We start from the raw sequence: 24324 nt of genomic DNA, 5'->3' as shown, positions 1-24324 counted from the left end.
CGGGGTGGTGATTGAGGGTAGCGTAACTGGTGGATGAGGTCTTGAAGGCTTCCTCTTTCCACCCAAGCCAAAGCTGCCATTGATGTAGTTCTCCTCTCTTTTTAGAGTTCCATGAGTCAGCCTCTTCCGATGTGGATGGCCTGTCTGTAGGTTCTTGGCTGTTGTTATCTGGAACCCGCTGGTGTCTCATCCCAGTCCCTAGTTTAACAGTGGCTACTGAGAGCCATGAAGGTTGTACCAGAGAAGAATGCTGTGCGGATCCTGTGGGGCAGAGAACGTGGCACCCAAGCCTTGGGCGCTCAACGGCTTCTGCAGGAGCTGGTGGAGGATAAAACCCGATGGATGAAATGGGAGGGCAAGGTAAGGTCATGGGGCAGAAGGACACACCTGGCGGGTGGGTTTGTCCCAGCACGCATGGAGGTGGGGATTTGAGATTAATATTTGTGTTTTTGTGGTATGTTCCACTTTGTGTCAGATATGGCCCCTGGATATGCTGTATCTGACCCATCCAGATTCCTGGATGGTGGGGAGGGGAGTGAGTTCTTTGTTCCTTTGGGGTCCCCTATGTTGTCTGTGTTTTGGATAAGAGTTGAGACTGTGATCATATGACACTCATATTTCCTTCTCCATTGGCTTTTTCAGAAAGTTGAGCTACCAGACAGCCCACGTTCCACGTTCTTGCTGGCATTCAGCCCAGATAGGTAACTGACTTCTGTTTTGTTACTTGTTTAAACATATTGTTATGCCAGCAAAGCTTGTGGAGGCTCGTGCCCCTTGAGAGATCAGGAGCTGGCAGCAGACATGAGACTTCAGGTTTGTGTGCTGCAGAGATGATGAACATAGGTCAGCTATGCAGCTATGCAGCCCATGATACACAGTTAGCACTTAATTTCTGAATTCCAGTTAGAGTTGCATAGTGTTCAGCGAAGAGGCTCTGCCCAGCTGTTCTGGGAGTTAGGAGGAAGGTCTGGGGAGCAAATGGTGTCACGGAAAACTATTTATACAGTGCCAATGAAGTACCAGTGCACTGAGCCAAATCTCAGAGTGCCTGCCTGAAGGAATTGACAGTCTAAAATCAGGACAGAATGGTACAGGATTAATGTCTTATAATAATAATTGGAGCTATACCTATCTCCTAGAACTGGAAGGGACCTCGAAAGGTCATCGAGTCCAGCCCCCTGCCTTCACAAGCAGGACCAAGTACTGATCTTTGCCCCAGATACTGAAGTGGCCCCCTCAAGGATTGAACTCACAACCCTGGGTTTAGCAGGCCTATGCCCAAACCACTGAGCTATCTCTCTCCCCATCCTGGAAATAGGGATGATGGAAGGAGGTGAGGGCACAGCAGTAAGAGGGATGAATTGGGAAACAAGGGAAGAAAGCTCAGTGTCATTTGACCTGGGCCAGCTCGTGAGAGGGAGGAAGGATTTGGTTGTGTGCTGTATCTCTGAGCTTTAGTCCTTATATATTCACAGGGTTCTCTCAGCGACAGAGAATCAAGGGGGCCAGATTTCTAAAATGTGGATGTACCTGAGACTGGGCTACATCTGCATATTCTTAATACTAATAATAATAATAATAATAATACTCTGATGGAGCTGGTTGAGTTAGCGCAACATGTTGTTGTCTTGTCTCTTCTCCACCCTCCCCATTAATTCTACCCTTTTCTTTTCCCAGGACCCTCATGGCTTCCACCCACGTGAATCACAATATCTACATCACAGAGGTGAAAACGGGCAAGTGTGTCCATTCTTTGGTTGGACATCGGCGCACACCGTGGTGTGTGACCTTTCACCCTACTATCCCGGGACTCATTGCTTCAGGGTGCCTAGATGGGGAGGTTAGAATCTGGGATTTACATGTAAGTCTTTCCTGAAACACAGAAGTGTTTAGTATTTGTAGTGCAGCAATTTTATCTGCACTTGAGGCACCCAAACTTTGCCCAGCTGCGAACTGCTCTGATGCAGCTTTCTGAGAACTGTACCAAATGTGTACAACAGAGCAGATTGCAGTCACCCTCCTGTCTCATATGGAGGTGAAACTCCTGGAGACCATAAAGTTCCAACAAACTCTTTAGTTGATTTAAACGCCCAGGCCACGTGACATGTTGGCTTTTGTCTCCTCTCCAGGCCACACATCTGTATTGATGAGTGGTGTGGGCCATATTTCAGAGCTTCACAGGGCTCGAGTTCACACCATCTTAGTTCATATAAAAATAATTGCTTTTCTGTTGCTGGTTTCATGGGGAATAACTTGCACTCTGCCCTAGGGAAAGTGCTATGCCATTACTTTTGTTTTCTCCACTGATGACTTGCCCAGTGGTTGATGCACAGACAAATGATCTGTTCTGTCTAGCAGAGTGCTCTGGAACGTGGTGTTCTACAGGCTCTCTGAGACACACCTACCTACGGCATGTCTGTGGTCACTGTTGCAAGGTATTTTGTGTTCTGGCTGTAGAGTCAGATGACGGTGTAAAGTGAGAGTAGATGATGACTTTGATTGCAGCAGAAGTACAGCAGTTCCATGCTTTATGTGGAGTTTTGGGGATGGTTTGGGTCTGTGACATTGACAGAGAAAACTAGTTGCCTGAAATTGTTAAGTAGCTGATGATTCCCCCTTTCCCACTCCAGGGTGGAAGCGAGAGCTGGTTCACAGACAGCAACAATGCCATTGCATCTCTGGCTTTCCATCCTACGGCTCAGCTCCTGCTAATTGCAACAGCCAATGAGATCCATTTCTGGGACTGGAGTCGTCGAGAACCCTTTGCAGTGGTGAAGACAGCCAGTGAGATGGAGCGAGTCCGGTTAGTGCTCATTCCTAGGGGAGCAGAACACTTGTACTTCCAGCATGAAAAATGGCATGGTGTGGGGGAATATGTAGCAGTCTCTCTGGGGCAGAGGGCACTCAGATGGTAACTGCCCCTCCACCCTGACCTTGGTTTCAGCTACTTGGAGCATTGTCTTGCCTTGTTCTCCGTGCTCCTGCTCAGTTCGTGGATCAGTGACTGTGGGCAGTAAAACCAAAGGAACAAGATTAGATCAGAAATATGAACAAATGTAAGTTAGGCTGTTGCATGCTATGGGATCCTTCCCAGCTCTTCCACAGGTTTAGCATTTGTAAGACTGATCTTCAGATTTAATTAGCAACACAGGGTTAAGTATGATTGTACCTATGATGGGAGAGCCAGATGCTGTGGAAGATGACTTCCTACCCTTGGAGTCAGTACTGAATCAATACTCCAGCATGATGCTAAATGGTGATATGCTGCTGGAGGTTCATTCTTTTGAATGACTTAAAATATATGATCCTGACAAAAATCCATAGTCATTAAAGATCCCCAGGCACTTCCACAAGAGACGTTAACACCTCTCTTTCCTGACCAAATTCTAGGGTACTTATTTTATGTTGCCATAAATTTCCCTAGCAGTTGCAGTTGGATACAAGAACTCCCTCTCCTAAACTATTGTGTAGGATTGCTGCACGCTGTTGAACAGCTGCAGTCTTCACCTTGGAGGTAGCTATAGTTTAGGGGTGGATGAATAAGTCTTAATACGTGAGGTTTTTGAACAACTTTGGGATACTTCAAAATGAGAGGTGCTGCTGTAGAAATGTAAAACTTCCTACTTGATAAACCTATGTGTGAAGTCTGTTATCTCTGGAACATCTGGTTTTCTCCGTCACTGTGAAATGCTAACTGACAACTAAGCCTCTGACTCTGTTCTTGTTTCAGGCTGGTACGATTCGATCCCTTGGGACACTACTTGCTCACAGCGATTGTCAACCCTTCCAACCAACAGGTGAGAATAATCTCATCAAGGTGCTCTGTGCTAACCAGAGCCTGTTGCTAGGCAATCTGATACTTTGTTTAAAATTAGATGCCTTCTTGAGTTCAAAGTTGTGTGTCTCATCTAAATCTGTCACATGGACACTATTCTGTTACTCCCATAACATGCACAAGTGACATTAACAAACCGGGGCTGGGAAACTAAAAGTATAGACAATGACTTCCATCCTGATCCTGCTGCAGGATGAGGGGCTCAAGAGTCATCCCTGCTACATTTGCAAAGGCCTCCTTGGCACTTTTCATGAAATCCTGCTGAAGAATTTTGCTGCAACTTCACTGCCCTTGATTAGGCTGTAGAACTGTTAACCAGAGCCCCACAGTGGCTGACTCTGCCAGGTGCTGGCTGACTTCTTTGCTGTGGCTGATTTATTGTGGAACTGCAAGGTATGGGGTTTGTCAGCGTCCACACAAGGCTTCCTTATGGATTAGGCGCTAGATAGCTTCATGCAACCCAAGGATAGTGTCTCTGCTTTCCTTTTGGAAGAAGTTTGTGTCCTTATCTGTCTATGGGCTGTAACTGGCTTCTCTTTTTGTACATGTAAATGAACAATCATAGATATGTAGGTCTGGAAGGGACCTCCAGAGGTCGTTAAGTCCAGCCCCCTACACACGGGCAGGACCAAGTAAACTTAGACCACCCCTGGCAGGTGTCTGTCCAACCTGTTCTTAAAAATGTCCAAGGATTGGGAGTTTATTCCAGAATTTAAATACCCTGATAGGTTTTTCCTAATATCTAACCTAAATCTCCTTTGCTGCAGATTAAGCCCATTACTACTTGTCCTACCTCCAGTGGACATGGAGAAAGTTGATCACCATCCTTGTTATAACAGCCCTTAACATATTTGAAGACAGGAGTCAGGCCTCCCCTCAGTCTTCTTTCCTCAAGTGCTTAAACCTTTCCTCATTGGTCAAGATTTCTAAATCCTTTTATCATTTTTGTTGCTGTCCTTTGGGTTCTCTCCAATTTGTCCATATCTTTTCTGAAGTGTGGCACCCAGAATTGGACACTACTGCAGCTGAGGCCTAACCAGTGCCAACTGAAGCGGGACACTTCTTAAATAGAACATTCTTGTCAATACATCCCAGCATTATAGAGTTTGTTTTTTTTTTTCTCCAAATGCATCACATTGTTGACTTATTCAGTTTGTGATTCACTATAATCCCCAGATCCTTATTAGCTACCCCCAATTATTCCCTATTTTGTAGATGTGCATTTTTTTCCTCCCTAAATGAACTATTTGCACTTACTGTTATTGAATTTCTTCATCTTGATTTCAGACCAGTTCTCCAATTTTGAAAGGTCATTTTGAATTTTAATCCTGTCCTTGCAATCCATCCCAGTTTGGTGTCATCTCCAAATTTTATAAGTGTACTCTCCACTCTGTTATCCATGTCATTAATGAAAATATTGCATAGTACTGGACTTGCCCTCCCAATGTGACAGCAAACTATTGATGACTACTCTTTGAGTACAGTCTTTCAACCAGTTGTGCTCGCACTTCATAGTAACTTAATCTACACCATGTTCCCTAGTTTGTCATGTGGGACTGTGTCAAAAGCATTATTAAAATCAAGATATATCACATCTACTGCTTCTCCCTGTCCTCTATGGAAAGCAGCCCTGTCAAAGAAGGAAATTTTGGTTTGGCGTGATTTTTCTTGAGAAATCCATGCTGACTATTTATAATAATACTTTTATCCTCTAAATTGGTGGTTTAATAAATTGTTCCTGTATCTATCCAGCAATTGGAGTTAGGCTAACTGGTCTATAATTCCCCAGGTCCTTTTTGTTTCCCTTTTTAATGGTTGCAATGATTCCTTTTTTAATAATAGAACCTTTCTCCAGCCCTCTGGGACATTTCTTGAAGATAATTTCTAATAGTTCTGAGATTGCTTCAGCAAGTTCCTTAAGTACTCTAGAATGAATTTCATCAGACCGTGCTGACTTGAATACATTCTAACTTACCTAAACATTCTTTAACATGTTGTTTCCCTATTTTGGTTTGCGTTCTTTCCCCCTTGTTAATATTAATTGTGTTAATTTGGTCATCATTAACTTTTTTAGTGCAGACTGAAGTGGAGTAGGTATTAAACACCTCTGCCTTCTTGATGTTTTCAGTTATTAGCTCTCCTTCTCCACTAAATACTGGACCTACGCTTTCCTTCATCTTTCTCTTGGGCCTAATTTATTTAAAGAGCTTCATATTGCCTTTTATATCCCTGTTACGTGTAACTCATTTTGTGCCTTAGCCTTTCTAATTTTTGTCCCTATATGCTTGTTGTATTATCTTTTCTCCTTAGCAATTCATCCATGTTTCTACTTTTTGTAAGATTCCTTTTTGATTTTCAAGTCATTAAAGAGCTCCTGATAGCAACATATTGGCCTGTTTTTTGTTCTTTCTATCTTTTTCATGTCAGGATAGTTTTGCAGTTGTGCCTTTAATATTGTCTCCTTGAGAAACTGCCAGCTCTCTTGAATTCTTTTAACCCTTCCATTTTCTTCCCAACTCCGAGTTTTTTAAAGTCTGCTTTTTTTTTTTTTTTTAAAAGTTCATTGTCCTTATTCTTCTGCTGTCACTTCTTCCTTTCCTTAGAATCATGAAATCTTTGACCCCAATTTGTCTTCCACCTTCAGATTCACAACCCGTTCCTCCTGGTCAGAAACCAGTCTAAATGGGCTGTTCTCCTGGTTACTTCCTCCACTTTCTGAAACAAGAAGTTGTCCCTGGTACATTCCAAGAACCTACTGGAAATACTGTGTTTTTTTCCATATTCGTTTTCAAACAGCTCTCTGTGGTTTTAAGTCCCCCATTACTACCAGGTCTTGTATTTTGAATATTTCTGTTATTCTACCTTATACCTTATCCTCCATCTCCTCTTGATTTGGTGGTCTGCAGTAGACCTTTACCATTATATTACTCTTTATTTCCCCCTTCCTTCCTCCCTCCCTCTGCTTCATCAGAGACTTTCAAATGATCTGCTTTTACCTCCTTCTGGACCTCAGAACAAGTGTATATATTCATGATGTATACTGCAATGCTTCCTCCTTTTCCCCTGCTGGTTCTTCTTGAACAGGCTATACGCCTCTATTCAATATTCCAATCATGAAATTTACCCCATTAACTGTCCCCAGTTTACCCAGTTAAGTCTCTTAATTTAGCTTATTTACTAATACTTACAGTTCTTCCTGTTTATTCCCTATACTGCTTGCATCTGTGTATAGACATCTAAGATGTTGAGTAGATTTCCCCCTACTGATTTCCCTCTCGTTGCTCTTATGATCCTGTTGTAATTTTCCATGTCTTCCTCCCGCCTCCAACATGTAGTCTTTTTTTTGCCTATCTATGGGCTTTTAGCACCTGTCCCCTTAACACTAGTATGGGGTTCTGGTGTGAGGTGACTGAGCTCTGGTCATTTCCCTTGCAGAGTGACGAGGAGGTGGAGATCCCTGTGGATAGCACGGATATGCCACATTATCGCCAGCGTTCTATTCTCCAGTCTCAGCCTGTGAGGCGTACGCCCCTCCTCCACAACTTCCTACACATGCTGTCCTCACGCTCCTCTGGCATCCAGGTGGGAGAGCAAAACACTGTGCAAGATTCTGCCACCCCATCCCCACCACCTCCACCGCCCCCACCACCTCCACCACTGCCTCCAGCCAGCGAGAACACCAGAGCAGCGGCCTACACCAGGCTCCGGGAGCGTGTCAGTTACCCCACAACAGAGTGCTGTCAGCACCTGGGGATGTTGTGCCTTTGCAGTCGATGCTCTAGTGCAAGACTTCCTTCTTCTCTCTTCCCGCACCAGGAAAATGCCCCTTCCACTTCCTCTGGGGCCACTGGCACTTCCTTTTCCTCTGTTCAGACAGAGCCATACCAACCCCCAGAGCAGGCATCCACAGCGCAGCAGGAGCAAGGTCTGCTTAACAGGCCTTCTGCTTTCAGCACTGTTCAGAGCAGCACTGCTGGCAACACCCTACGCAACCTTAGTCTGGGCCCCACTCGCAGATCCCTTAGTGGGCCCTTGTCAGGCCATCCCTCCAGGTACCAGTCTGCGAGAGAGATGGCATCTGGCTTAGGAGGGTCCGACTGGACTAGAACAGTGCTGAACATGGGCTCTCGCTCAGAGTTGGAAGCCATGCCTCCACCTAGAACCAGTGCCTCTTCAGTGAGTTTGCTGTCAGTGCTCAGACAGCAAGAGGGAGGTTCCCAGTCCTCTGTGTATACATCTGCTACAGAAGGGAGGGGCTTTCTGGCACCAGGGGCTGAAGCAGACAGCAGCAGTAGCACTGGCCCAAGTAATCCAGCCAGCATCCGCAATGAGCTCCAATGCGACTTGAGACGGTTCTTCTTGGAGTACGACCGACTTCAAGAGCTAGATCAAGGGATTGGTGGGGAGCCCAGCCAGTCGCAACAGGCTCAAGAAATGCTCAACAACAACATTGAGCCTGATAGGCCAGGTCCCTCCCACCAGCAGACTCCACATAGCAGTGAAAACAATTCCAATTTGTCTCGGGGCCACCTGAACCGCTGTCGCGCCTGTCACAATCTGCTGACCTTTAACAATGACACATTACGCTGGGAAAGAAGCACACCTAGCTATCCATCGGGGCAGGTCCAAAGCACATTTGATGGCGTGCCACCAAGCAGCAGCCAGGCGCAGCCTGCAGAGAGAACCGAGGGCAGAGCTCCTACCTCTAGCAGGTTGCAGCTGGGAAGCTCTTCCAACTCGCAGGAGGAAAGGACCGTGGGAGTGGTCTTTAACCAGGAGACAGGGCACTGGGAGAGAGTTTACAGCCAGTCGGCTTCGAGCAGACCTGGGAATGTATCACAGGAGGCCTTAAGCCAGGAAATGCCTGAGGAAAGTTCAGAGGAGGATTCGCTCAGGAGGTAAGACACATTTTTTCCATTGCCTTCCTCTTCAGTCTGTTGTTAAACCCTTCCCATCTAGTCTGAACTGCCAGGTGCTTCCAGAGTAGACCCTTTCGTGACTTGATCATTTCGTTGGCCCTCTGATCTCAAAGGTGTGTGTGTGGGGGGGAAATAGCTCAATCTTCAGTAGGCATTACTGCTGTTATCAGAGGTAACTTCTGAACGTGTGTCTGTGGGGAGGAATGAGGGAAGAGACCCTGCCCATTAAAGAGAAGGGTGGAGCAGGGAGAGAGAGGATGTTGAATAGTAATTCTATGGAGCAAACTCTGCTCTCGGGAATGGTCTGACTGAGACACTATTGGAATGTCTGGTCGTGGAGTGTACTGCAATGTCCACTTTATAGCATTCAACCGATATATTATGGTAACTGCAGCATAGGCAATGCCCACCCTGAGGATTGGCACAGAGCAATCATGAACAGCATCATCGATGGTTTATTTCCTCAGAATAATGTGTCCTGCAAAGAGTGGCCCAGAGACTGCAACCACGGGTGGGAAGGTGAAGGAACTTCATCTTGGAGCTACATCAGGGTGGGCTGTGCAGTGGCCTATCTTATCTTAAAGGGGAAGGACTGCACCTCCAGTCTGATTTTGAATACATGGCATTTATTAAACCAATGCAGTTCATATTCGTACCATGAGAAACACTTCTTGTGGATTGAGCAGGTAGGTGACTGAAAATCGTTTTCAGAGCCTGAGTCTTTGCAGAGAGCCCATTATGCTGAATCTGGCATTCAGAGCTCAGCCTGAAAGTATATCTATGCTCTGGATAAAAGGGTCATCTTAATCACCCCCATATTTAGTATGTGCAGTACTGGAAAGTGAGTTTTTCTTTTAGACTTCAGATGTGGCAAGTGGAGCAGAGCAGCTCAATTGAATCTGCACTTCAAACGCTGTCTGGGCTGGCTCATATTGTTGGTCCAGCCATTCTGATATATTACAGAGTGGGTCAGACTGATGGTCCGTCTAGTTTGGCATCCTGTCTGTCAATGGCTTGTAGCACTTCAGAGGAAGTTTGTCTAATCCTTTCTCTGACAATGGCTATTGCCTGATGCCTTTAGAGGAAGGTGAAATCTCCTACTTTTGATACATGTAACTAACTGAGCAGTATTGTTCGTAGGGGTGTTTGATGGAAGAAAATCGTCGTCTTTTCCTTCTTTCTGCTGGTAATCAGCTTATTCTCAGAAGCAGGAGCTGTGATTATGTCTATTATTATTTATTTGTATAGCAGGTGGTAGTGGTGATGAAATTATTGTGCTCTTTCTAAATCCCTGCTCCAGTTTTTGACTGTCTGTATGAGTGACTCTCACAAGATGACTGCATCATGGTGAAGATCACTTCTTTTCTTGGTCTTAAATTTACTAGGCAATGATTTTAAGTAAATACTCTCTGGTCTCATATTATAGGAAAAAGGAGAAAAAATGGGGGATTTATTAGTGTTTGTTACAACATTATAACTTTGAAACCAACACTCAAGTGTGTTTTACTCATCTCCTTTCTTGGCAAAATAATTCCCCTCTCATAATATCTCCACTGTACAACTAACTGTCTTAGTATCTGTTCTCTTGGCCAATTCAGTGGTGTCTCAGTAGAAGTAATGAGGTGAAATTTAAAAAAAGGCTCTCAGAACACTCTAGCAAGGAGACATAATAGGCTGTTATATAGTCTTCCAAGGGGAGGGGTTTTGAGCCACCTAATGTGTCACTTAAAACTGCACTGGAGCGTACACCACAGAGAGCAATCCTGCTCTGGTTCCCAGGGGGTGGATTAGTTGTGACCTCATAAGTCTTTTTTTCATCTCTGATTCCTATGCTTCAATTTGGGCCATTTTAACTGTCACAGATGGTTGTTACTGCCGCTCTGTGTCTGTAGCAGCTGTGCACAGTCAGTCACCCAGTCAATCATTCACCTGTGCAAACAGATGCTTCTTGCCAAGGTAAATGAATTTGGAGCAAGCAGTCTAATGCTTGGGCTTGCTTTGGAATTCTTTCCATGGGATTTCTATGGCAAGGAGCCCTGGCAGAGCTCCTGTTCGAAGACACTGCTAAGAAGCCATACTAGATACTGTGCTTTCTTGTAAGTCCCTGTCTCCTGCATCTGCCATGAGACTTTCTCCTTCAGGACTGTTCTTGCGGGTTCATTCACACCTAACAGGAAGTGAACGTGAACCATAAAACAATGGGGCCAGAGTGCTGGACTGGCTGAACCATGAGTATAAATCAGCATTAAACGCTTTATGCAGTTGAGCTGGAACAAGCCCATTTGGCTGTTCTTAAGTCAGGGAAGTGTCATAAAATCTGGGGTTACCCCCCCTTTTTTTTTTTTTGTAACGAGTGAAGTGGGCATCCTACAAACACCCTGCCCCCCTTACCATTCCAAAATTTACAAGTACATTCCTGTTCAGAACAATGGAAAGCCAGCTAATGCTCACCCACTAATTTGCCCTTCCCTGGCATAGGATGGACCCCCACCCAACCTCCCTACTTCCCTGCTCCCAGGTCTGGTGAGCTCCAGAGCCCAAGAACAGGGAGCACTAATGCAGGTTCTTCATAACTGAATTCTAAGCCCCTTTTTCCTTAATTGGTGCAATTCCAAAGGGGTGCAGGGAATCTCAAAGACCATGACAGATTCCTGAACAGAGGCTCGGGTAATCTAAACTACATAATATAGTGAGTCCAGGGGGTGGGGATTGAAATGGACCTGGGAGGATGAGGACTGCAACAGCAAGAGAACAGCATATACATAGATATCACCTTGTTCTCACAAAATAAATGTAGTTGGGTTTGTGGCTAGAGATCACAAAGTATCAAGGTGCAAATTAGGGCTAGAAGAAATCCCTGTGCTAGCTAGCTAGTTGGTTTCTCATAATCTTGTTCACTTCCCTGTTTCCCCTGCAGCTGTCACTGTTGGGCAGTAGAGTTCTATATGCAGTTTGTCTGGAAACCTAGGATAAAGCAGGACCAGAAGGTGTTGTGTCATCCACCATCTGTGGGTGGAATCGATTTCCTTGACCTGGCTTTTCTGGTACAGAAGTAACTTGCTAGGGAAGTCGTTGCTGCAGAGGGTCCAAGAAGTTAATAAGTAATTAATGAAGATTGGCCCTTTCTGGGTTCTGTGCCTGCCCTTATGCCAGGTGGGGAGTGAAGCATTCTGTTTTTTCTGATGGTGCTGGACTAATTAATTTGGGCTAATAATGAGGACATTAATAAGCATCTAATGAGGTTTTCCCTGACTGACAGCTCTGGCATCATTTGTTTACAGGGACATGTCGCTGAGAACTTCATTTAGCAGAGTGTATTGGCTCTCTCACTTGGCTTGCTATGATGACAGGACAGGCAGCCTGACTGCTGCATTCAGCTTTCACTTTCCAAGTGAGTTGATGGGACCTTCTGTCAGGGCTCAGATCTGCACTTTTAGCTGCTGTGTGATAAGCTCAATGGTGTAAGAATTTGGGAGGAAAAAAGAATTCTGAAGAAGGGATTAGAGAGGAGAGAGAGAGTCATTGACTGTCCTCAGCAGTAGTGGGTGAAATTTGGGCTTCAGTTTCTCAAGTATTCTCCAGGTCAGTGCATTTGATGGATGATACATTTGTCATATGTACTTCCACCAGGTATTTTCTCTACCTGTCTTGGATATCAAGGCTGTGGGAGTCTTAGAAGTATCTGAGTGCTGACATGTGAATTTTGTTACTGCATCAAATGATAAAGGAGGCTGTTGGCAAAAACTGAATGAAGGGGAAAATAATTGAGCCACGGATGAATTTGTGCTGTTTTAACTTCCTGATAACCCTCAAGATTAGCCTGTTTCTTCTATAGTTCTAGTGACTGAAAAGTCAGATTAAATTCTGTTCAAGCCATCCCTATCAGACAGGCCAATGGAAGATTGTTACCTAGGAACTGCAATAGTGGATGAGGGAGATGGTTCATCTAGCCCAGGGGTAGGCGACCTATGGCACGCGTGCCGAAGGCGGCATACAAGCTGATTTCAGTGGCACTCACACTGTCTGGGTCCTGGCCACCAGTCCAGGAGGCTCTGCATTTTAATTTAATTTTAAATGAAGCTTCTTAAACATTTAAAAAAACCTTATTTACTTTGCATACAATAATTGTTTAGTTATATATTATAGACTTATAGAAAGAGACCTTCTAAAAATGTTAAAATGTATGACTGGCATGCGAAACCTTAAATTAGAGTGAATAAATGAAGACTCGGCACACCACTTTTTTGAAAAGTTGCCGACCCCTGATCTAGCCCGATAGCCTGTCCTTGAGAGTTGCCAGTACCAAATTTTTCAGAGAACAGTGCATGAAGTCCCTGGAGTGGACTATTATGGAAGTTTCTTCCTAACCCCCATCAATAGGGCCCTAACAAATTCAAGGCCATGAAAAACGTGTCACGGACCATGAAATCTGGTCTTTTGTGTGCTTTTACCCTATACTATACAGATTTCTCAGGGGAGACTACCGTTTCTGAAATTGGGGGTCCTGACCCAAAAGGGAGGTTATTTTAGGGGGATTGTGATATTGCCACCCTTACGTCTGCACTGCTTTCAGAGATGGGCAACTGGAGAGTGGCGACTATTATTGGCTGGGCACCCAGCACTGAAGGCAGCGTCCCGCCAGCAGCAATGCAGAAATAATGATGGCAATACCATACCATGCCATCCTTACTTCTGCACTGCTGCCTTTAGACCTGGGCAGCCAGAGTGGCAGCTGCTGACTGAGGGCCCAGCTCTGCAGGAAGCAGAACAGAAGTAAGGTGGCAATACCATACCATGACATCCTTACTTTTGTGATGCTGCTGGCAGTGGCTCTGCCTTCAGAGCTGGGCTCCCAGTCAGCAACCACTGATCTCCAACTGCCCAGCTCTGAAGGCAGCACCACCGCCTGCAGAAGTCACAGTAGCAGTACTGCAACCCCCCGTACAATAATATTGCAATGCGCCCCACCCCCCCTAGCTGTTTGAGTCAGGACCCCTAAAATTACAACTCCGTGAAATTTCAGATGTAAATTTCATGATTTCAGCTATTGAAAATTTTTAAAATCCTATGACCATGAAATTGACCAAAATGGACAGTGAATTTGGTAGTGCCCTCCTCATCAGTTAGTGGTTGGCTTTTATTCCCTGAATTAGAAGGGTTTATATTCCCCCTTATTTCTTTTGTTTGATGCAACTGATGATTAGCTGTTTATATAATTGTCTAATCCTTCTTTGAATCTGATAAACTGTTGGCTGTACTGAAATGCCTCTTTCGGTCTCGTCTTCAGAGTTTTGTATACTTTAGTTTAGTTTTGTTTAAAGATTTTCAGGTGAATTTAGTGCTGGTGTAAGGTGCTGGCTTGATGACCTCCGAGGCCAGAATCTGCTTGCCCTGCTGCAGCTGTTCTAGGAAAAGCTTCTGCCATGTGCTATATCCCCTGCCGTTCTGCTTCAAACCTGACCCAGTGAGACCACTCCTAAGAAGAGTAAAAAAAACAAACAAAAAAACCCCTCAGTCTCCATGGCTCGCTCAGTCCTTGGCTACTCCTCACATGACCAACCATCATGAGTCTGACCGTGGTTTACCTATCTCGGCTGGATTTGGACTAGCAATCTATAGATGAAAGAGGCACTTTATCCTATTACCAATGACCTGAGCCAGCCTGTCGAGTTTGAAATGACTCCTTGATTCCTGTGTTGGTGCTTTATCCCTTCCATGGGCATGTCTGCACTACAAACTTAAGTCAACCTATGTTAGATCAGCTTATAGCTACTGTAGTAATTACTGTGGTGGTGCATGTCCATGCTACCCTCCTTCTGGCAATGGTGTTTATCCTCACCAGAAGCACTTCCACTGACTTAAGAGAGGCAATGTGAGAGGCTGAGAACCACGGTTCTAAACTCCATGTGCAGCACCCTGCTGAGAGCCCGACTGCCACCTCAGACTCTCGGCTACCCTTGCCTCCTCCAGGAGTCCAGTGGGGAGACTTGGTGCAGGCAGGGAGCCCGGGGCAACCCAGTGGGGAGCTGGGAGCCCGGGGGGAAGCCCAACTTGGCCTGTAGTGGGGAGCCCCTCACCTGCCCCAGGATGACAGTCTGAGCTGTGAGCCAGGCTGGAGCTGTGAAATTGACAAGAATGACAGCCAGCCACCGATGTAAGTAACCCATAGTGTCTGTATGGACACTGCATCACCCTGCCTACACCGACGTAAGCGTAAGCCTCTAGTGGAGGTGGAGTTATGTCAGTGTAGTAGGGCACTTACTTTGGTGGGAGCAAGGCTATAGTGTGGACACTGATAGACACTACTGATAGACTTATCATGCTGCCTTTTATCAACCTAATTCTATAGCGTAGACCAGGCCCAAGAGGAAACTTTCTTTTCATTGTCTAGATCCTACCATTAAGTAACTTGGTTAGTTTTTCAGCCCAAATTTTTTTTCCCACTCTTGGTATTCATGCTGCCTCAGACCTTGGCACAATTAATTCATGTCCCTGTGTTGGAAGAGGGAACATAAGTTTTCCCTCACTCAGCTGTTTGGTTTGCTGAGTACGGAGATATAAGGGGCAATAGACTGGAGATTATAGAAAGAGAAAATAAGAGATGCTATGAGGAAAAATGAGTTGTCAAATCTCTCTAAACCCTTAGCAGTCTCACTGACCCAGATAAAGGTTCAGCCACACACTGGGATGGTTTGTGACCTGGGTGGGATCTACTCAGCCTCCTTCCAGCTATTCCTGGGGCTTGTATCTGGGTTTGTGTGTTAGAGAAGCCAGCAATATGTGACATCTCAGAGCACTTGTGTAAAATAATCCATCTGTTTAGACTGTAGTGTTGACCAGATTGAGGTGGGAGGGAGAGACTTGCTTTTATCTGTGGACATTGTGTGTATGAAGATAACTGCAACTGTAGGCAGGCTCTGGAAAGCAGGGGGGGGAGATCTAGACAGGCTGGATAAAATAAATTGGAATTTTTGAAAATTCATCTTTTAAAAAATAAACCTATTTGAAATTGTCACTTTATGTTAAGGCCTACATTTACATTTTAATCAAAATCACTTAAATTTAAAAATATTCAAGCAGTTCGTATTTGCTGAAGTTTTAAAGAAAGTCAAACCACTGAACTAGTGGAAGTCACTGGCTGAAAACCTGGAACCAGTTTGTTGAAGTGCTAAACCAGCATTTGACCCAGTAGCTTCTTCTGCAGGTGCAGAGTATTTTCTTCAACTAGTTCAGTTCAATGATTAGCTCATTAAAAGTTGAGAAACCAATTAATTGCCAGTTTAAGAAGCAGGGAAGGTTGTTTTCCTCTTACACTCTTGCACCTTGCATTTATTAAGACTGGAAGATCTACTAGTTCTAAATTTTGAAGAATATGATGACCAAAAACAGTCAGTTCGTTTCTCCAACTACAGATAATTCAGTGGAACCCCATTTGTCTGATCTAATTGGGACCAGGACCAGATTGCATAATCAAAAATCCAGATAATCCGGAGAATAGGCAAAGAGCCGCAGCCCTACCTGGTGGTGTATGGAGGTGTTTAAACAGTTTAATTTTAAATGCAAAACATGTATTGATAGATATTTTTCTTGTATATCCAGCACATTTAAGGTAGTTTTGTTTAACTAATAACTTAAGAATGCTGCTTTGTGCATTTTTGATTGAATTCAGATTTCCAATTACAGCTTGACACTGATCACAATTAAAAAAGACAATGTAATAAATCGAAATATGTCATTCACCATTTTCTAACATAAAATATGTAAAATTTAGGAATATGAATAAGCATGTATTAAGCTGTGGAATTTACCAGTGTGTATAAATATAGCATAGCCTACTGGTTAACAAAAAGAAATACCAAATAATACCAACCAATTGGAATGAATTTTCTTTAGGAAACTAAAGTACATTTATTTAAATCAAGGTTTCCTGCTTGCTGATTTATGTCATGATTAAAATTGGTGGTTTAAAACACTGATTTAAACCAATCCACCTGGGTTTTGGGTAAGATTTTGTCCTCTCCATTTGGCCAGTGCTTGTATGAGGCTTTAGGCACCAAGTGGCTGTGGTCTGGATTGTGGCACCAGTGCTGCTTGTAAATATGAGCATAAAGTTCAGTGCATTAACTGCCTGAACTTCCCACAAGTGTTTTGCCAGTGTGTGTCTTTCCCTTTCTATGGGACAGCTGTGAGTGTTTTTCATGTTCCTGATGGGAGATGAAGCCAAACCCATCTAAGCTCTGTCTGCTGCTTCTGGCAGTGCTGTGCAGAGCTCAGGAGCAGGATTGGGGGATGAGATGGTGTGGGAACAAATTAGAGAGCCTTGTGCTGACGTGACAGTATTGACCCTTCTGCCCATGTCTCCAATTCCCATGTGTTCTGCACTCTGCTCAGCAGCATTCAGATTCCTGTCTGCAAATGTCTTTTATGCCTTAATCCCATCCTTCTAGTTTCCCTTTAGAATTCCTGGATGTTACTTGGTTTCCATATTGCCTTCCTGCCACAAGGGGGTAATGTTGCTGCTGCTCACTGCTTTCCTGCACTTCATTACAGTACCCAAATGTCTCTTGGAATGCCTGTAGAAAAGAAGAAAATGTGGTTTGATACTCCTTTTCCCTGAGTCTTAAATTACAGCTTCTGATCTCAGAGTTACTATGGGTCTACAAGTGTTTCCCATTACGGCAGAGAAAAAAATCTATGGGGTATATATGGGAAAAATGTGTGTGTTATGGATAGGGAGTGGGAAGAAAGTGGGTGGTGTTGGCTTGTATGTAAAGGCTCTGTTGGGAGTATAATAGGGTGACCAGATGTCCCGATTTTATAGGGACAGTCTTGATACTCAGGGCTTTGTCTTATATAGGTGCCTGTTACCACCCCCCTGCAATCCCATCCTGATTTTTCAGGCTTGCTTTTCTGGTCACCCTAGAGTAAAAGGAAGAAGCAAGTGCTTTGCTTCTCTGATGAAAGTGTGCTTATAGAATAAAATGAGTTAGAAATACAAAAAAAACCAAAACACTCCATCCAATGCCATCTAATTTGTCATGCCCTCCACACCTCTGGCCCCGAGGGTAGGGCAGCCGTTTCCATGTAGGCTGTATTCTCTAGGGCTTTATTCACTTTAAATAGCTTTCACTCCTTCCCTAGGAGACTGCTCTATAATCCATGTTAAGTGATATTTTTCCTCTTGTGTCTGAGGAATGCCTGGCAGCTTGTGATAGGGGCTGGCTGGTCACTTTTAAACAGGCTTGGCAAGGAGAATATTTACAACTCTATCTTGAACAATTACATAGATCTGTAGGCATGCCTCTCGTGTCTCTAGCCTTGGGGTACACTTATGTTAAAAACAAGCAAGCAATTCTTCCTCATCACTTCTCAAGCCGAAACTGCAGATAAAGCAATGATTGTCTCAGGCTAGGGGCAGTCTGGTGTTTAAGCCAGACTGAGGGCTTGGCTACACTGGCACTTTACAGCGCTGCAACTTTCGCGCTCAGGGGTGTGAAAAAACACCCCCCTGAGCACTGCAAGATGCAGCGCTGTAAAGCCTCAGTGTAATCAGTGCCGCAGCGCTGGGAGCACGGCTCCCAGCGCTGCAAGCTACACCCGTAAGGGATGTGGTTTACGTGGCCACACTCACACTTCAGAGCGCTGCCAATTTCAAGTGTAGCCATACCCAGATAGAGAAGGAGCAATCCTGCTTTTGCCCAACCAAGGGTAGCTATTATACATAGAAAGGAGCAGAATACAGTCACTCTTTGCCACCTTGATATGGAGCCAAGCTAGTAGAGTCTGAGTCCTGTCATGTAATGCTTTGATGCCAATGACCAGACCACTCAGAGCAAGCTGGGGCTTGCAGTCAACACCTCTGTATATCTATTACACAAGTCTCAACTGATGTCAGGGTGCCATTGTGCTAAATGCCATGTGCTGTACAAACACCTAGTGAGAGCCTACAAACTGAATAGGCAAGAAAGACAAAGGGCGGAAGAAAGGAAGTAGTAATATCCTATCCTCATTTTATAGGTGGGGAACTGAGGCACAGATACTAAGTGACTTGCCCAAGATCAAACAGGAAAGTGGATCCAGATCTTCAGTGTTCCATTCCAATGCCTTACCCACAAGATCAAACTTTCTGACATTTTGGATTAGCTGTTTCTGGAACGATTAGACAAACCATAAGCACTACAGTCTACCATTCTGTCTCCAGCAGAGCCCCCTACAGAATGTTTCAAAAATGGCAAAACTTAACAGTTGTGCAAGGCTGTAATAGGGGAAGAGGTGGCCCTTTGCCTTGAGACTGGAGAGGGAGGAGTAAAGCAGAGTGGGCTGCTGGCTTCTGTATGTGGAGTTGTCAAACAAAAGATAAACACAAGGGAGTACAAGGAAACAAAAAGAGAGTCTAGTCAGCATGATAGTCAGTGGTGCGTGGTCTCAGCACACTAGAGGCCTAACAGTTGTGAAGTTTTGTTTTTTTTGTAAGTATCACACAAAGAAGAGTTTTAAGGAGGGATTTGAAGAAGGCTGAGGTAGCTTTGTGGATGTTCAGGGGAGTTTCTCTCAAATGTGAGGAGTGGCATAGGAGAAACCAGGAAGGTGCTTGTTGGAAAGATTGAGCCGGGAAAGGGTGTAATGAACCTGCCTCTGGTGAGACACAACTGAGAGTACCAATTCGAGACAAATTGCTTAGAGCAGGGCAGTCACAGCCCCAGGCTAGTGGTTCTCCACCTCCAAGGCACACCAGACCAGCCAAATAGAGAAGACTTCAGTCTCACCCCACTGGCTAACCATAAGCCATACGAGCAATTTCCTTAGACAGTCCAGTTTCCCAGTATCACCACCAGTGCCACTCGTTATGGGGACAAATAGTTGTGAAAACCAATACCCAGTAAAAGAGAAAAAGTTCTCCCGATGCCAAAGGACCAAGCCTCAGACCCAGGTCAATATACAAATCAGATCTTACCCACAAATCACACTGTGGCCAATTCTTTAGAATCTAAAATCTAAAGGTTTATTCATAAAAAGAAACAAATATAGATGAGAGCTAAAACTGGTTAAATTGAATCAATTACATACAGTAATGGCAAAGTTCTTGGTTCAGTCTTGTAGCAGCGATGGAATAAACTGCAAGTTCAAATCAAGTCTCTGGAGTACATCCACAGCTGGGATGGGTCATTCAGTCCTTTGTTCAGAGCTTCAGTTTCTAGCAAAGTTCCTCCTGAGGTCAGAAGCAATCTTGAATACGAGATGGAGGAGATACAGCAGGCTTTTATAGTCTCTTGCATCTTGTGACTCAGCAAAGCATGCAGGGACATGCCTAGGGACAGAACTCTAAGGTTTGTCCATGCCATGTGCTGGGTCTTGTCTTTGGAACAAAGAAAGCAGAGTCCACATGGCATCTGCCTTTTCTCAGTGGGTCAGTTGTATAGCTGATGTGTCCTTAATGGGCTATCAAGCAGGCTAGGCAGTGCTGATGCCAAATTGTCTGGGGTGTCACCCAGAAGCATAGCACAAGTTTGAAATACAGACAGTATAGAGCCAATACTTATAACTTTAAATACAAAAATGATATATGCATACAGATAGCATAATCATAACCAGCAAACCATAACCTTGTCTTAGACACCTTTATATGACCCCTTTTATACAAGATTTAGTGCCACTGCAGGACCTTGGTTGCAACAATGATCTATAAGGTCCAAGTTTGTGTCAGTAACATCACAGAAGGTGGCACATGGGTTGAGTGGAGGCGGGATTTGACATTTCAGTAGCGAATGAGGTAGGGTAAAGATAGTTTCTGATGTGACAGAGGAGGCGAAACCGGTGGTGAGATTCAAAGGGAGGGATGACCTGGTTAAAGTGATAAGCTAAGAGAACTACCTTTGAAGCAGCATTCTGAGCGGATATAAGTGAGGCAAGATTGCATCTGTCAAGAGCAGAGAGAAGGATGTTGCAATAATCGAGATAGTGAGAGCCTGGATCAGTTTTAGTTGTGTGGACGGATAAGGATGACCGTAACATACAGATATTATGCAGAAAGAATCACTAAGATTTAGATGTAGCATGGATGTGAGGACCTAGACAGAGGTCTAAATCAAAGTTGATGCCCAGGTTACAGGCAGCGTGGTGGTGTTATTGACAGTGATTGAGAATAGGGACGAGGCAGAGAGGTTGGAGGTGAAGATCAGGAGCTCTGTTTTAGCTGTGCTAAGCTTGAGTTAGATGTGGGACAAGGAGATATGAGAGAGACAGGGCAAGATTTTAGCTTGGACAGGTTGGTAGCAGAGAGTTAGGTCTTTGAGTTCTCAGTGTGGATGAGATTACTCAGAGATGAAGAGAAGGGGACCAAGGAGAGATCCCCAGGGAGCCCCCAAAGAAAGTTGGAGGGGGGATGCGGTGGATTCACTTTCGCTTCCTCTCAGATTCTTCCTGTCCTCCCCTTGATGTGGGATTGTTAGGTAATAAAGCAAGTCCTTACTCACCTCTCCAGCACCCGAGTTCGTGCGGAGTTGGTATGGGGCACACAATTCTGTCAGAGACCAGACACCAATGCGTTGATCAACGGGCTCACACTATCCTTAGCTCTCAAAGCTTTAGATTAAGTGTGGCCCCTTTATTAGGGGTGAGCATCAATATTTATACACAGAAGTAAACAAAGTGATTAACAAAAGATAATGGTCATGCATAATTAATCAATATTTTACAGGAAAAGCAAGTTTAACAAGTAAATGCATAGAGATAAAGGCTAATGGCTACTTAATAAAGGGGGTGTCATGAGTAGTTTGCAGGTCAGTGCTTTGTTCGATAAAGGGTTCAGAAAGGATTATGCAGAGACGGCCAGTCTGGGTGTGTTTTGGCTCCCCAAAGTTCACCAAAAGTTTAGACCCAACAGGATCATTTTTAATTTCTCACTTCTTTTCCCCTCTTCAGCTTTTGTCTTTCAGCTAAGGCTATGTCTACACTGCACAGCTGTGCCACTAAAAGGAGCGCAGTGTAGCCACTCTTTGTCAGCAGAAGAGTTCTCCCGCTGACAAAATAAATCCACCCCCAACGAGAGGCAATAGCTTTGTCGCCAGGAGAGCGCTCCCACCGACAAAGCACTGTCCACACTGGCGCTTTTCATAAAACATTTGTCGTTTTGGGGGAGGGGGTGTTTTTTCACCTCCCTGACAACAAAAGTTTTACTGATGAAAGTGCAGTGTAGATAAAGCCTTAATCTCTCTCCTCCCTTGAGTTCTCTGTTTTTAATTTCCTCTATACCCACCTCTTCCCTGAGCCACTGCAGTTCTCTTGCCAAGTTTATTAGTTGGCTGTTTTACTCTTTTTTTTGGCTAACTCCCCTCCGCAGCCTTTCTCTGTTTCTTTTTCCTTGGAGGAGGGTTATAGAAATAATAAATAACAGTAGTTAACCTCCTTCCTTATAGTAAGCAGCCTCTTGAAATGGCCTGTCCCTGGATGCCTGTATGGTGAACGCTTGACTCTTGCACTCCCAATTGTTGCCAGAGCCTGTTACATAGATGTTGTACTGAAAGGGACCTAGAGTTCTGAGCCCCAAATGTTAGTTACAAATTTGTATTTTCATCAGATTTGGTGGAGACGTTCTGCCTTGGCCTTGGTCTAATTTACACTTCTGAAGCCAGTGTTGTTGTGGATTTAAGAAAAGTAAGGCCAGAATTGGGTTCATAGTGGCACCTTCATTGTAATCTTAACTATGGAGAAGTTACTGTCACTCTAGAATGCTGATGTTTAAGTGGTCATTAGACTTCAGAGTCAACATGCTGCTTATAGGAATGGACCATTCATACCACTCTGAGCTGTGTTGGATCCAGTATGGAAGCTTTTGTTTGCATAAGTACTAGAAACTTAATTTACTAAGGATGCTTATACGTAAGCGTATTCACAGAGAGCTATAGTAAACAATACAAAAATAAAACAGATCCCTGCTTCTAAGAGCTTACAGTCTAAATAGAGAAGAGAGAGGAAGAGAGAGAGCACAGTATTTAGAAATCCTAGCCTAATCTGCAGTTGCACATTTCATTACCCTTTCCAGCTATGTGCCCATTTCACTCTTGTAGTTTGCTCTCATTTAGTCACACCTTTGTTTTAACTCTGTTCTCTTAACTGTTTCCAGGCTACAACCCTCCTCCATCACCAGATTTCCTCATGCTTAGAACTAACCTATTTCCCAAGCCACTAGAACTGTTGAAGCCCTGCATTGCCCTAGTTTGGAGCAATCAGGAGTCCCTGCTCATGAGATATCAGGTGCCAAAGTTAGCTATTCTGTGACTACCAAATACCAGCATGTTCAACAGGCCAGTCCACCCCCAACTGTGTTGTAGCATCATTGCTGATGGGGAAAGATCAGGTCTGCCTCTCTCCCAATTGTTTCAGTTTTGACTCACCATTCTGAGTGAAACTGTTTCTTACGCAAGCCTCTTTGCACCCACTGTAGCTTCCTATTTTAGGAATAAACTAATGCTGCTGCTGCTGCTGCTGCTGCTCTTCACTCTGATTCTTTATTAGGGAGGGTTGGTGCGAAAAACGGATCCTCCCTCCCTCCCATAGTGACTAATAGGGGTTACTCGCTGTTCCTGCGGCAGAGCTGCTCTTGTGTGTCTAAAAGCTGGGCTTATTCCCATGTGTACACCTTTTTTCCCCCCCAGATTTCTGAGAAAGCTCAGGCCCACTCATACGGGCTCTTCCCCCTTTTCCCCTTTCTTCTGTTGGGGCAGGCTTCCTCAGTAGAGCTCCATGCTGACAATATTCCTCCATCAGCTCTTGCAGTGAGTGGAAGAATAAGCTCAGACTGTTGAAACTGCTCCTTTGATATAATGAGAACCCTGAACTTTCCAGCCTCATGTGATTAGCATGAACCTGCTCCCCCACCTGAGGCCAAATTAATATATTCTAAACTGATCCAAAGTGCATCCACCATGGATGGAGAGCAGATTTGGCTGTGCTTCATATGTGCATTGAATTTGAAAAGGTCTGACCGGCCCTCTTTGCAGTTACCTCTCTGACCTGGACCAAATTCTGTTCATGTAATATACATCAGCCCCACTACCTTACTATCTTAAATCTCCAACATTTCCTTCCCATTCAAAAGACAAGATTGCACAGGGTTGATGAGCAAGTGAAACCTTCCCCAAATTCTGTACTTAGACATGTGAATTTGAGGAAAGTGGCCTGTAACCTGCCTCTAGCTCTAATCTCCACCTGGGCCTTTTTGCTTCTCCCCTCAAAATTGGAAATACAGTTGACTCAAACACATGACTTGCTTAATGTATCCGGATTTACATTTTTCATAAACTAAACTAGATAATCCATTCCCCGATTAATTATAAAGAGGGAAAAGGAAAGGCAAATACCTTGCATCTCTTGAACGCAATACCCTGACTCCTCTAGACTGGCTTCCTCTCTTGCTGTCCAGATAACTGCTTTTTAATGCTGTCCCCAGGATCCTCTTATCAGGCCCCTGCATTTGGGTTAGCTTGTGGATCCATATGTACTTCCCTTGAGGCAGGGCAGCTGCCCTGGTTTTTCCAGTTTTCTTCAGTTACCTAGATGCACCAGTTAGTT

The 24324-nt window shown here is 44.4% G+C and overlaps 1 protein-coding gene across 4 annotated transcripts in view; it reads left to right on the top strand.

The window, feature by feature from the left end:
• AMBRA1 (autophagy and beclin 1 regulator 1) overlaps positions 1-24324 on the top strand; it is a 197552-nt gene that overhangs the window by 25884 nt on the left and 147344 nt on the right. For all 4 annotated transcript variants that reach the window (XM_050955228.1, XM_050955227.1, XM_050955229.1 and 1 more), the window contains exons 2-7: positions 106-360; positions 643-701; positions 1678-1861; positions 2631-2803; positions 3731-3797; positions 7271-8733. In XM_050955228.1, coding sequence (XP_050811185.1) covers positions 226-360; positions 643-701; positions 1678-1861; positions 2631-2803; positions 3731-3797; positions 7271-8733 — 2081 coding nt within the window. In that variant the 5' untranslated portion in view covers positions 106-225. The remainder of the gene's footprint in view (positions 1-105; positions 361-642; positions 702-1677; positions 1862-2630; positions 2804-3730; positions 3798-7270; positions 8734-24324) is intronic.

The sequence above is a fragment of the Gopherus flavomarginatus genome, chromosome 5 (genome assembly GCF_025201925.1).
Source record: "Gopherus flavomarginatus isolate rGopFla2 chromosome 5, rGopFla2.mat.asm, whole genome shotgun sequence".
In the NCBI taxonomy this organism is placed as follows: domain Eukaryota; kingdom Metazoa; phylum Chordata; order Testudines; family Testudinidae; genus Gopherus; species Gopherus flavomarginatus.
Note: the sequence above shows the minus strand (reverse complement) of the source record. Positions and strands in the feature narration are given on the sequence as shown.